The 15202-nt window shown below is 42.0% G+C and overlaps 1 protein-coding gene across 9 annotated transcripts in view; it reads left to right on the top strand.

Moving 5' to 3' along the window:
• LOC112563593 (innexin unc-9-like) overlaps window positions 1-15202 on the top strand; it is a 185222-nt gene that overhangs the window by 153333 nt on the left and 16687 nt on the right. The window contains exon 1 of one of the 9 annotated variants that reach the window (XM_025237747.1): window positions 12860-14501. The exons of the other annotated variants lie outside the window; for them this stretch is intronic. Coding sequence (XP_025093532.1) covers window positions 14476-14501 — 26 coding nt within the window. The 5' untranslated portion in view covers window positions 12860-14475. Of the gene's footprint in view, window positions 1-12859; window positions 14502-15202 lie in introns of those variants that run through there. 9 annotated transcript variants of the gene reach the window in all.

Genomic DNA, 15202 nt, shown 5'->3' with positions numbered 1-15202 from the left:
TCTTTCTGACAGAAAACGCCATTCTCTTTTCCAGTTTTTCTTTTTGATTTCATTTATTTCTTCTTTGTTCTGGGAATCTTTTTTTTTTTGTTGTTGTTGTTGTTGATTTCTTTATTTAAATTTTTGTTATTTTTATTTATTTATTGTATTTTTTTTTTAGTTGGCGCGTTACTGACTTTATGTCACAGTCCATACAACACTTGAAATATTAACATTGACAAGTACAGACGAAGTTTTTAAATTATTATGTACTAACCTTGCGTGTGTGATCTCTCTAAAATTTCAAAATGAAAATTTGAAAAACAACTGCTATTCCATCGTGCTACTCTTAAATCCCGCAACTCTTCGCCGTGTCCAAAGCATTTCTCTGCCGACAACCACTTTTCTGAAGCAAGAGGCCCTCGGGGCCTTTCCCGTTCTCTGGCTTTACGGAGGATCTTGTCAGATGGCGCGACAATAGGGCCGAGACCTTGACCCTCTTTGAACAGGCCTCATCTTTCCCGTGGATGTTGGGTCAAGCCTAAACCATATTGAACTGACTCTTCTGACCACAACATCAGACTTGTATAAACACTATTACTTTTAGACGGGGTGTCCCGGGGAAAAGCTTCGTTTCATTCTGTTATTTTAGTATTCCCTGATTTCTAAAAGGCATGATGTGATAGGTGGATTCTGTTCGCCAAAACGGAGAGGAGGATCCAGGCATTTGAAAACAAGAGCCTGAGGGAGCTGCTCCGAATCTCATACACACATAAAACCAACGACTATATACGAAACAAGATTGTCACACTCTAAGGACACCAGGAACCTCTACTTTCAACAGTCAAGTGACTAAAGCTGGTCTTCTTTGGTCATATGACCCGGCACGACACCTTTTCGAAGATTTCCAGAGACAATGAGGAACTAGAAAAAAAAAGTAAAAAGAAAGAGATAAACAAACAGACATTCGGTTAAAGAATAAAAACTGTGTTAGGCTCTCAAGTGACAAAGATGTCGATTTATTTTACTTAATTTTTCTGACATTCCCTCAGACTTCTTCCTCCTTTATACATTGCTTTGTCGAAGACACTTAAATATTGACTAAGCCCGGTAAAATTGCTATGTCGTTCGTGGACATAGTTCATTCATCCCGAAAAGATCCATTTCACACACATCTCTGAGTGTGTAGTGTTCTCCCAGCATCCGACCAACCGTCAGGAAAAAAATAAAACCTCTCTAAATACTTCGCAAAATTATTGAAACCTGAGATAGTCCCCTTCAATTGGGGAAATAACTTCCTTTTAATAAATGTGCTCTCCTAAAAACTCAATCATTTATTGTCCAATTTTCGCAAAATATGAAACCGAAATTTCCGTTCATCCCATGTAAACTTGATGTTGTGCAGTTGTTTCTTCTTCCCACGTTCTGTTGGTCGCAAAGACTCGCGATCCTACGCAGACATGATATTGACGTTTCCATGACAACAAAATCCTGCAGCGTGGGATCTTTTGTGGGATGAAACTCATTCAGGCTTCAGAGTTTGGCCGACTGGCGTTATACCTGTTTGTGTCTGCGAACCTTCCTGTTCAATGGAGGGACGAGCAACACAGAACAGAGGAAAGTACAGTGGAGAAAAAACACTTCCGACCCTATACACCGTCCTATAAAAGCAAATTGTCCTGGAACTGATTAATAGGACATGATCATTCTTATTGACACTATCTGAAAGCTGTGTATCTTTTATTGGCTAAATGTTTAAGGGGCCTGGGTTATGGTGAGTCTTGATGATAGTCCAGAGTCCAGTCTTGTTGATTGTGAACAGGTTTTCTTCGAACTGCTTATCTACGATGACGTGTTATTGGTCTTCTGTAGTAATGATATTGAACGACATCGTCGTCAGGCCTAGACGTCTTTATGACAAAGAGACAAATTGAGACAAAGATGACAAAGTGACAAACTACGACACTTGAAAAAATGATAACAATTAGACAATCGGTGTTTAACATTTGAGTTACGGACTTTGTCTACAATCGTGTTCATTAGCAAATCGTTCTCTTGTCGAATGAATCAATGAATGAACGAACAAAAAAAAATAAATAAATAAAATAAAATAAAAGAACGAAGGGACGATAAATGAATCAATAAGCTAAGGAAATCACAAGTGGTTTTTTTTATTTCGTATTCTGAATTATTATCTTGTCGCAGCCATCAACCAACTCTTTTTTTCTGAAACAAGATTTCTAATAAAGTTGTGTATAATTGTATTGAGCGTCTTTGAAATGTCCCAGTGAAGATTGACCTTTCGCTGATTAACAATGACCCGGAAGGAATGTACTCTCTAGAGAAGAACTTTGAGAAGACGTGACAAGATTTTATTAGAGTTTGACTGAAGCCAGACTAACACAACGAGCATCATGAAGAATGAATCTTGCTGATAACAAATCGCTCCTCACGTGACTGTCTTATCGCCAAGTTAATCGGTGCAGTTCTCGAGTGTGCGTCTTGTTTTGAGGACCCACTGATCAGCGATAATCCGATATCTGGGGTATGTTCAAGTGTGATGGAAGACATAAAAATTGCTATTAACGAGCTGAGGAACTTGGGAGGGAGGGTCGTATGAGCTCCTCTTAGTCTTTGTACGTTCAACTGTTGCCAGCTCTAATGATGGGCGAGGAAAGGTCAAAGGTTCACAATGCCTGCAGCAGCGAAATGAAGTGACTGTCAGACTTTTATCGCCCATATCTCTTTATTTCTTTCCCTTTTTTTTTTTCTTTAATTTAGTTATACCTGTCTGTCTCTATCTCTTTTGCTCTCTTTCTGTCACTTTTATTTTCACGTTTTTGCATGGCACCTGAGCAACCGACGGAAAGCTGAAAAATCTTTTGGAATACAGAGATCTGACAAGAGCTCAGAGAAATCACTTAACTCCTTAGAATAGTTTAAAGTGTGATTTCAGAGGAACATCTTTAGGTGAGAGAAGTGAATAAATAATTTTTGTATTGATGCACAATTCTAAGATGACATACATATATATATATCAAAACACACAAACACACACAGGTTACACACATATTTTCATAGTTAATACAGTTTGTATACAGTATCTATGTTTTTAACATGGAGATTTTATTAAACGACACGCAAAAGAATTTTTTTTTTAATTTTCACTGAAAACTGAATTCTTTCTGAACACGATATCTAGAAAAAAAACTAGCACACTTAGTAAATAAGAGAAATTAAACCATATATCCCTAGTCCTTTGTGGATGGGTTTGTTTTCCTTTTTATGGCGTCTTCTATTCGCGATTTTTATGTTTTCAGTAAAGAACATAAATGATGCATATGTTAGTGAATTCCACATCTTACTAGGGATATTTGTTGTATTAATCTCTTCAGGAAATATAAAGACCGCGTCGCGTGGGTGCAAACATCTCGAATTTGCAGCCATGAATCAATGTGCTTAATTGTCCAGCGTAAGTCGACAATACCAAAAATTCTCGTTTTGCCGCTTTGGCTTTTTGTAGAAGTGCAAGTAATAAACCTTCATCTGGTCAGATGTAATAAAGCCAACCCGGAAAGCTCTCGCCTACCCAACCGCGCTCTTCTGTCGGGTGCATTGATTTTGCGCCAAGTCCAATGACTCTGTCAAGAAGTCGCCAATAAACGCGAGCTTTAGTCCCTTAATCAAGGGCCGTAACTGCTGCCGGTTGCTGCCCTTGGCGGGTAGTCTGTTAGGCCAACAGGCTGGCACTGTCACAGCAATCAGGCTACAGCGGTCCCACGGAGTGCCAAACGGCAAATGCTGGCAGGAATCTTGGTGTGTTGCACTTCCGGGGAGTAACTGATTTTTTTTTTATTTTAAATGGAAATTGCAAATGAGAGAGTGAGCCACAGAGAGAGAACAAGAAGCACATGGCCTCTCTGGAACCCTTTTTCTCCCATGACGCACCGCGTGCAGTTTAAATCCAGTAACTGCATTTTCGGAAGCCCAGAGAGACATATATTTGTTAGCATATATTTTACTTTATTTTTGTATTACCTTTTGTTTTACTCATGAAGATTTCATAATAATTCCCTTGACTCATGAAGGTTTCCTTTAGATATAGCAGTTAATATTTCTTTCAGATTTTCACAAGCGCTTGGTTGACGATAGCATTGAATGGTTTTGTTGAAACTCTCCTAAAGTTCTCCTGGGAAGATGTTTTGCGACATAGAGTTTACCTGGCATTGAAATCCGCTGGTGTAACATTTTGATAGTTGCTCGTATCTGGCTTTTTTCTGAACCTTGCTTGCTGGGGCTAAGAGTACACATGTGAGCAAACGTACTTAGGTAATCTTAGTGCTCGAAAACTGTCCTTTTAATACATCCTAATGGCCATTCTGACATGTTCTGACATGAAGACCTAAGCACGCACATTTTCGTATTGGTGCAGTTTGGCCAGTTCATGGAAACACAGAGTAGCAACAACAGGCTCATGAAAAGAATTACTCCCATTATAAACGCATTACAAAGCATACAAGGTCTTGACAATAGGTTTATGTACGAATAACAATCAGAAGTACTCATTATCTACCACAGATGTGTACGACTCACACAGGGCAGCAAAGCTAACAAGGTAATAAGAAAGTTTATAGTCGTAATAAATATTGGCTGTTTCTTTTGTGGTTGCTTTTGTACCTACTGCTGCCTGTATGTCCAGTAAAGGTTTCTAGCTCATCCTGTCAGTCTTTCGGATGAAGAGCCAGCAACTGCATCAGCGAGCTCTACACATCGGTCTCAGTGGCTTTTCCTGTGTCCTGCCCCTCCTTCTAGACTTGTATTTGCACTGGCCTATATCCCTAATAAACACACCCGGTAGTCAGGAACTTGTCTGTTCACGCAAACACACACACAGACACACAGACACAAACATACACACACAGACGTGCGCGTGCAAGCGTACTGCGGGGTGAGAGAGAGAGATGGTGATCGATAGGTGGGTTGGTGTGTCCTGCTTATGTGGGCGTGAAGGTGTGTGAGTGTGGGGTTCAGGTGGGCATCGATTGGCTTCCTTCATCCTCCTCCTCCTCTCTCTCTCTATTGACATATCCGCCTGTGCTTGGAAACCGAGTGAGCGTTAACACCGAGAGAAAGAGAGACGTGAGACAGAGACACAATCGGAGAGTGGGTGGGTCAGTAGAGAAGACCAGAATCTGGAACTAGATACAGAGAAAGTGATGTCAAAGGAAGGCAAAAATTAGTTCGCTATGTCAACAGATAGAAAATTCAATCAAGCGCGCACACGAACGCACACACATTGTTTCCTCTTTTTTTTTCTAACCTGTCTCCATAGCAACTAGCATTTTAAGAACAGGGCTTCTGCTAAGGCTAAATTCTTTGGGGTCCCAGGGACCCCTTCTTCATATTTTTAAGGGGTCCCTGTTCTTCGCCCAAATTTGAAGGGGACCCCATTGACGAAAATTGAAGGGGTCCTCTGAACTTTTAATGCGTACTGTACGCAATTTTTTGCGTAAGCAGAAGCCCTGAAGAAAATGAAGTCCCTGTGCATTGAAAGATCATTTTGTGAATGTGAATGGTGACACAAGCTAGCCTTCAACACAGATGTTTAATGATCAGCGGTATGAGAATGACAACAATGTCTAAAAGGTTTGGTTGTGTGTCTAAATGGAAGTGGGTTGTCAAAGGGCAGCTCGGGAAGGTAAGTATGGAGAGTAAAAGAGTCTCTTTCTCAAGTAATATGAGGCAGATGCTTTCTGATGGGTCGTTTAGCTTTATGTTGTATTAACAAAGACAGAGAAAGAAAACTTCAATGGACACGCAACGAATTTGTGTAACATCAATTGCCGAAAAGCTTCCGTCTGGAGGCTAGCATGGGCAATACACACACAAACATCATCGTCCTGCTCATCATTATCGGTTGCTGATTCATTGTCGTTTTCTTCGTCAGATCTATCTTCATCATGTTTCCTTTCTTCTTCATAGTCATCATCATAATCAGCATCTTCGAAAACAGTGGCTTCTGATTGCTAAGCCTCCTAAAAGAACGATCGGGATTTAAATTTTATTTCTAATGAGTGATTGCACAAATCTGTTTCCAATAACCTGGGTGAACACTCTTCTTCGTTTTTTTAACCCTCCAATAAGCATCGCAGTTCACAGAAAGAGGTCAGCAACACAGAAGTCAGGGTTGTGCATCGATACACTTACACTGTGAAGGTCTCAGCCAATGAGAAAGGTCGGAGCGTGTTAATTTTGCATGTACATTCGTGACGTCACGATTTAGTTCCCTTTCTGTGCATGGTGATGTTTGGAGGATAGCTCGAGAAACAAATAAAGGTATCACCGATATTTAGGGAATGATATCTTGCACTGAGTTTTACCCAATAATTAGAGAAACAAAAGTACTTAAGAAAAAATAAAAACAGAATATGTTCGGTCCTGATTCGCGAAAAATGAAAATCAGCTGGAAACTAAACGATGTGTCTGAAGGGCTGTGTCTGGAAACAGTCAGAGGCTTGTCCTCAGATATAATTATAACAGACGGATAATTTAGTTTGGTAAAAGACATGCCTTCGAGGATGCTCTTTGCGGGTATTTCCACTTCCACCCTTGGACTTTTGGTTAAGAGCAAAGTGTTGTATCTTCATGTCTTCACTGTCGCTTTATTTTAAATGTTGTTTTTTTTATAACAAGAGTTGTCTAAAATATGCATTGATGAATTCTGCAGCTATTGAACAATGCTAGCATACTAAATATTGCAGTATCTCACTGACTTTTGAACTACAAGATGAAGGGCACGGGAAGGAAGAAGAGATCATTTTTTTCAAATATTTACTACAGCTCTATCAAGCGCACACACACACACACCGTGAAACATTAATGCTGTCAGACAACTGGCTGTAAAGCACGGCAAGGAGGCAATGGACTCCGTTGATTAATGTAACGGTAAGACTGATTAGACCATCGCGTGAAGAACCGCCATTTCAACAGACACGGCGGCGAAAACGGAATAAATTTTGTCATAGAGACCATGACGTCTCCTTTCGTGTCTGAGATGTAAGCGAGGCCCCTTCACCCCCAGGCTATAAATGGTTTGTAGTTACAACCGTTAGGAGTATTACATTTCCCAGCCTCCTAGGTATTCAACTGTAAGCAAACCCAACTTTTTATTAGTATCATTTCGTACCAAAATCTTCAGTAGTAACGAGAGAACTTTCAATTTTAACTTTTCAGCGTTGTGCTCTAAAAAGAACTGAAAGCTCCTCGTTTGGCTAAATTTAGCAACTCTGTCCCTCCCCCACTAAAAAAGAACAAAAAATAAACAAATAAAACGCCGGCTTCCTTGGCTAGCTGTGGGCAGTCCATTACAGGGTTTTCCTACAGGTCGATGGAGGAGAGGAGTTAGCTGTAAGATCGGACTGCGCATGCGCAAAGGTTTGGCCCGAGAACAACTTCCCGTGCGATTATCTGGTGATGGCGGGATGGGAGAAGGGAGGGTAGGGTAATTCCGTAAACATTATAACGGCCTGAAGTACATTGGTTTTTATGGTGGCCCCGCGCCATTTAGGGGTCGTAAGCAGGAAGAGTATCCCAAGGACATGTCAGCTATATATGAGCTTGAAATCAAATCTTTGACGACTACCCACTGAGACAGAACTCCTGCGATGCTTTTATTTCCGAAATCGATTTATTTCCAGAGGAGTACCGTTGAGAACATCTCTATAGTAACCAGTCCCGTTAATGGCCTAGTTTCTACTACACACAGCAAGAGTTAGTGCCGGTATCTCCCAGATATTTACCCACCAGCCCCAACTTTTCAGGGGAATGATGGAAAATAATTGCAAAGTTACGGTGACAATAAAAATGTAAGCTTTGATTGCAAAAGAGGCCAATTAAATAACATATTATTTTTAGGAAGATAAGTGGTCTAGGAAAAAGAGTTTTTTCTTGTGATATTACTACAAATCATAATAATTTTAACTTATTTTGCGTTTTGGATAGGCGTTGGAAGCGAAAAGGCATGGTGCCGTGAAACAACTAGAAGCAAACAGATGGATGGGCATTTAAAACATGAAGAAACTTAAAGACTGTTGCACAATTAGTCAGAAGACTACTTACATACTTCTTTACAAGACCAATGCCTTCTTTTATGCATCTCAAATGAAATGTTTGTAAACATTGCCCTCAGACAACTAATTACAGCCTTCAGATTGCTTAATCAAGTCCGAAGGGTGCTTCAAGAATACTGAAAGACCCCAGTAGGACATTAAGAAGCCCAAAGACGGGTTTTACGTTGTCTTGTCAGCTCAAGAACTTTGTGAAAAGGAATCCATCATGACAGTTCTATTTCTGGCTTGTCCAAATACATTAGTCTAGAAGCTAGGTCAGTGTCTGCAAGTATCCTCGTGAAATAAGGTCGGGTAGCTTTGAGACAACACACTGTTGGCTGTAGCACACCCTTGCAAGACCAGCTTACAAAGTCGACAACTGAGCAGGTTTCATGTATCGGATGCATTATTAATTATATATAATAATTTATTCTGCTTTCTTTTTGTGTACTTTGCATGTCACCCATGTCCCCAGGAAGTTTGTTACATTGGCTGTACTAGAAAAGCCTGATGCTGCTGTTGTTGCGCTGACTGCGCCGTTCACCAACGTGTAAAGCTGAGCCTCCCCTAAGCTCGCCCTACCTTTCTTTTCTTTTATCTTCTATCGATCCTGTCTTCCTCTCTGTCTCCTGCTCACCCTCTTGTTCTCGCCTCGGGCTGTTTGCCTTAGTCCACGCGAGAAGTGCTATTTATAGTGCAGAAGGGAACTTTTGCATCACTCGACTGTGCGATGGTGTCCACACGGTCTTTGGAAGGTCAGCGAAGGAGGCTGGTCCAGGACTTGGCTTGAGGGTAGAACCGTGTCTTTTTTCTCTTCCTGGGCTTGGCCTGGTGTACAGGGGATGCTAGGATGTGGAGAAAGCAGCCAGCTAGAGGTGGCTTAGAATTACGATCGTCAACGAAATGCATTTACTTCCATAAAGCTCTCGGAGCTGTCTGGGCCAACCACTAGAGAACAGCAGGTCTCTTTATGCGAACAAATACTACTTTAAGAGCTATGTGACCAGCGTGAGTGTCATTCAGAACAGGCATATTTCAATAGTTGTAAATACACTGGATAGCTTTCACGACTAGAAATTCTACTTCCGTCTATTAAATTATTTTTACGTTACTTGTGTGCCCATGAGTTATTTGTCCCATTTCTTTTATCCTTTATCTTGTCACTCTTCTTTTTCAGTAAACATAGTCTGTGAGTCTTTGTGTGCTTGTCGATATATACCTACCTCACGAATGGATTCATGTCGATGTACAGCCAACATTAAATTCCTTTTTTCCTGTTTCATTAAGTCAAGTTATCAAGCGATCCTTGAATAGCAGTAAGGTTTCAAGCAAGCTTTGCAATGCCAATCCATTTCATGTCTGATTCCCTAACCCCTGCCTACCTATTTGTTTTAAGAGGACAAACAATTCTCATCACAAATTGAATAAAGAAGACAATGCAGACGGTCGTTACCTTGCGTTAAACCTCCCCTCCCCCGTGCCAACCTCCGCACGCAGAGAGAGCATCCCACAGAGTCCGGATGGCGCCCAGGTCCCCTGCAACCTTCCCCAGAAATAATTCCCGGAATGTTTGCCCTGATATGGGAGGCCAGTCGCCGTCTGCCACGCGCTGTTCCACTTCCCCTTCCAATATTCCGATAATAACAATCCCCGGGTGTGGTAATGCCCACGGCTTGCCAAATTCTTCGACCTCGGATGTTTCCGTGGAAATATGAATTTTCTGATTTGCTGGACTCCCAAGAGGGCTGTGCAGCGCGAAAAAACAGCGCCTCCTGTTGGCCGTCCAGTCAAGCACGTGCTTTACAAGGCGACAAAATAATAAAATATAGCTGTGGTCTACGATAAGACACGCATGCTAGTGTGACAGCTGTGGAAAATGGTGAGAGAACATTGCTGTCATGTCTGTGGCCTTTATAATTCTCTTGACAAATAAATAATGCGTAAATTCTTCAATTTTTATTTTATGATCATGTTTATTTATTAGATCTCCCGGTATTCTGCAATACAATGATATATCAAATGGTGCAAACTGATGCAAATGAAATAAACAAAATTTTTTTGGACGTAAGCTTTTTGCCATAGACTAGGGACACCCCCATGTTGTTGTATATTTTAAATCTTGATTTCAGTTTTTCTATCGTATTGCATCTTTCATTCTCAATGTTAATACTTTTTATCATTTATTTGATTATCGTTATGCTGCGAAAAGTTCATATACTAAATGCGCATCAAATGCTTTTTCGAATTCAAGAATTTTGCCTATAGACTTTAAAAACCATCATTTAGTCGTATATTGTAGGTTTGGATTAAAGATTTGTATCATAGTGACTCTAATTGAAACCTTTCCCTCGTTGACCAGCTGCTTTTCTTAAATTCTCAGTCTCTGCCATTTTCTACTTCACACCCACACACCTCCCACAATATCGAAAGTCGATTTGTGACCAACCAGCAACCGCCAGGTCTGCCAGCGAGCCCTAAATGCACCCACGACTTCCGTGAAAGTAGTAGGCGAAGAAAAATGAAAGAAAACAGTCCCCAGGCTGAGTTTTGTCAACAAATCATCACGTGTAGGTGGACCACTGTGTGCTGTGGATTTAGCTCCTATTCAATCTCCAAGGAAGTTTTAATTTCCCCCAACTGGGGATCGTCATCCGTTCACTGACATTCTCACATTTTCCCTCGTGAATTTTCCGGCGAAAAATAGAAAAGCGTGTATGAGGGGGGAAAGGAGTTCTCCATTTGCCGGCGTGCGTGTTGTTGACAGCAGACACGGAATATTTGTTCGGATTTCCTGTCGCCATTTGGGGGGCCAGGACTGTTCCTCAGCACCATGCTTGTTCCCACCCTGTTTGCTTTGATGAGTAGCTAGGATTTGCCTACTTTTTGCTTGAAATGCACCGAGTCCTGAGGCCTGATTCCACGCGCATGACCACGCGTTGAGATGCGGACGAGATCCATGATATCCGTCTAGACCGATTTCCTAGACAGCAAATTCATCGTCGAAAACTGTTTTTTCGCTTGTCGACGCTCTGGTCTGCATGCCTGTCCATTCCTTTTATCTCTTGACCTTTCGTTCGATCCGCCTGTTTTCTTTCATTCTCCACGTCTGGCAGTTTGTCTGCTTGTCTCCCTTTGCAGTGTTTGTTTTTCTCCCCTTTCCTATGTTAAACCTAACCGTTCGGATATTTTGTTTTCTGTTAACAAGCATGTCGGGATATTTGTATGTATAATTTGCGAGTTATTATAACGTGGTTCCTCTACATTTTGTAAAAGATTGTGAGGCTGTTTTAAGAGAGTGTATCCAAACAGACCGTATACTAACTTACGACAGGAAATATTTCTCTGTCATGACCCAGATATTCATACACTGTGACGTGTCCCTTCATGCTTCGCTCGGTTCAAGCCATCACGTGTTTTCACGTGCCGCAACTTGTCACAAACGTAAACATCCGACCTTTATTCTGCTATGCACTGCAGTCGAGCAGCTGAAGACCGACTCTGCAAGGCACTCCCCATTGATTCGAAACCCTCCAATGTTCTCTTTTTTTTTTCTTCTTTAACCTGAATGCGCTACGACCAGAGCGATCAGCTGTAAGCACATAATTTTTTTTTTCTCCACGATGGCTGTGGATCTCTTTTGAAATTTACCTAGCTAGTCCTTCCACGCGATCGGGGAAGTCTCCCAGCATATCAATTTTTAAAGAAACTTCGTTGTCATCTCCTCCCTGGAGGCTCAATCAATGAAGCACTCACTGCGCGGGGTCTGTATTCAGACCTTCTTCAATTTCCTCTGTTGGGAAAACTCTTCAGCACTCGTTACAATTCTCCACCTTGTCCTCCAGCATACACTAGCTACAACCGCCATTCACGTCGACTTTCGAGAAACCTGACTCCCTTTTTTATTCCTTTTCGAGACGAGAGGTTAACGGGCTGGCACCAGGGCTAGACCTGCAGGAAGGAGCAGGCGGAAATCAGATGGTACCTTCTGATGTTCCATTCAAAGCTTGTGTTCTGTAAGCGGGCCTCATGGCCGCCGTCCCAGACTTGAAGTCGAGGAGTCGCAGCAAGTTACAGTTTCACAACGACGCCTTCAACCCTGGGTCTGGCATCGATATCGATGGAAATAAATACTTCACGGTGGCTTCAACTATTAAACCTGTTTCTTGTCCTGTACTACAAACTTGTTTAATATATGTTTCTGTTTTAAGAAAATAACTAAATACATACCTACGTATTATTTTTTAATATACATTATATTTACAGTTTTAGGTCATTGTCTCATTTATTGCTATATATCTAGAAAATTTCAATATTTGTTCCTGATACGTAAGAAGCATTGTTATACTGAGAAGGTAATATATGTTAGGCTGTGGGATGTAACACAAAGGATGTTTGAGAGTGTTTAAAGAACTATCTTACGTGAAGCATCGATTGGCGGAGTACAAAGCGGGGTTTAAAGGCTAATCAAGCGATGGCTAGAGACTTCTTGGCGCCTCGACATCCGTAGCTTGAAAAACACAGTTGGTATTTCAGGGACTTTGGTATTTCTCTCTCAGAGTCTGTCTTCCTGCAATATGTAGGCCGCCTGCTCGTCTGTGAGGCAGAGTAGTAGCCAGGGTTCCTAGGCCGGGTGGCAGAGACAGCTCACAAATAAAAGATGGTCGATACTAGTGTGTAGAGAAAGCAAGAAATGTTTACTGTATCGAACAAGCCGGCACGTGCCCAAGACTCGCGATCATTCCATTGTACAGACCTGAACTCCAGGCTGGGCCGACTCAAGGAAAAGGCCCAGGCAGGAGTTGCTCTGAATGGGAATAGAAGAAAGTGAGAATAGAGTAGCTAGAGCGTGGCGTGTTGTAGCAACTGGCTGGAGTTGTTCCTTGGGATTGGAGGCTTTACTTTCCCAACCAGCCTCTGGTGCAGAGCTAGGATGATCAACTCAGAGCAAGTGCCTGAGAAAATACTTGGAAATAAGTTGACACGGGAGGAAGTTGACTGGATTTAAAATGTTAATCATTGTACGGAAGGAAGATAAAGAAGGTAAGAAATAATTTAAAAAGTCGATTGTAACCCTGGTCTGAACTCATGGATCCTACCCAGGGATCTCACTGAAGAGTGCTTCGTAAGTGGAATGCTGAATTCTACTACTTCCAAGTCTCTTTGTTACTCCGATCGTCAGTCTGTGGTTCGGCTCCCAAGTGGTTCCATCAGCGGAATAGGACTCACAAGTTAATCTGCATCTTCTTTCTCTGTCGGGGGCGGAAGGACGAGAGTAGAGAATCCCCTCCCTCCATCGGCCGCAGCAAGGTGATCGACAGTTGTCCCCCGTCCTCCCCTCCCGTGCCGGGCCTGTCCTTCACGACTCATGACGAGGCCAAATCCGTGGGCCGGACGGCGTTTCTTGACTTTCATTACGAGAAAGAATAGGAAAGTAGGCTTCCGGCCTGGAAGCCGTGTTATTAAATGTTAAGTCGGCGATCCGAAGCAGGTCTTGTGGGAAAAGGAATCTGTCAATTGAAACGCAATTGCATGGCCTGCTCCGAGCATGTCTCGGCCAATCGTCGTGGTGTGTTATTTTATTGGAAATCCTAGAGATTCTCGGAAAACAGAGTTCATCGAGCTAATGGAATGCTAAGAGAAGTGTTTGGACTGCGCGGCGGTTTTTGTGAGGAAGATTTCTTTTAAAAGCACAAAGGATTACCAAGAGGCCTAGCCAGCGACAGGTTTTTCAATAAGAAGAGAAGACGAGGAGGCTGCGCACATGACAAGGGGCCCTGGAACCTGACGGGATGCTGATGGCTGACTTTTGCTTCTACATCGATCCGAGATAGATAAAGCGAATGAAAGCTTTCCCTAGAAGTGCGAGACGATCCTTGCCCCCAGGAACATGGACCCACATGAACATCGAAATCTGGCCCTGCATTTTATGGGCGACTTTACCGAGCTCTCTAGCTTTGATTTCGGCTTCTGAATAAAATTTGGGATATCATCAAAACCTCCCGCCCAAGCTGAAAGCTGGCTTGTAGTCTGTGGCGTGGATGGTGGCCAGTTCGGCCCGCCTGTTGCTCGAGAGAATAGCCAGCGGCTCGGGACGATGATCCAATACAATTTGCCGTGCCTGCGTCAGACACCTCGTTGATGGATTTTTCTCTGATTCGGTTTGATCAAGCTCCAGGACATCTTTCAGTCCTAATTCTTCAAGATCACAGAAGCCCAGAGTTACCGCGGTTTCCTCTGGCACCGTCGAATGCATCAGCGGCGGCGTCGTCGGTCGCTTAATGCCGACTAAAGTTGTCGCCGACATCCAAATGTGTCTGCTGCCTCTTTTGATGGCACCGAGTCAGCAGTTCTTGACGAGAACGGGAAGACATGGACACGGGCTGCTTGCATGACGATGATGCACTCGTTAACGCGGTAAGTGCATCGGGGGAAAAGGTCAAAGATCATTAACTTGAGCTAAGGCGTTAGTGGTCAGTAAAAACTGTTTTCAAGCTATTTGAATGAATGAAAAAGATTGTTTGATGTTGGGTAAATAGTATGGTATAACTAAAACGTTTTATCAAGAAAACAGAAGAATACTCATCATCGTTATTAATCAGATCACAACCGCCGAAGAAGAATGTGTATGTTTTAGGCAATGGCGAACACATTCTAACCTGAACCAACTTTGTACTGGCTTTGACAGTCATCGAAAGAATGAGCCACTAATACAGATCGTCTAGTTATAGTAGTATCTTAATGGATGGGTTATGACAGTTATTCGCAGAAATAAGTTTATTAGAAAAAACAAAAACAAATCTTCATTTAAAGTCAGAGAGAATTTTAGAAGTAATTTATATATACTTAATATCGTTGTTTTGTTAGTATACACTAATGTAAATTGCTTTTGAACTTTTAAATCCTCGCAGTTTTCCTCTCGACTAACACCAAGTGAATGTTTCTCTGTTTATGTTAGGCAACATTTTCGTGTCCATCATATTCGCTTAGGAATCTCTCACGCTTTTTTCATCTAATTTTTTTCTACCCACACCATTTTCTATTTACACTTGGTTGTTGCATAATCCAAAATATTTCACGAAGCGGTCAAAGCTTCACACCTAAGGTCTAAGGAATTT

The sequence above is a fragment of the Pomacea canaliculata genome, linkage group LG1, assembly GCF_003073045.1.
Source record: "Pomacea canaliculata isolate SZHN2017 linkage group LG1, ASM307304v1, whole genome shotgun sequence".
NCBI lineage: Eukaryota > Metazoa > Mollusca > Gastropoda > Architaenioglossa > Ampullariidae > Pomacea > Pomacea canaliculata.
This window is presented reverse-complemented; position numbering and strand designations above follow the sequence as displayed.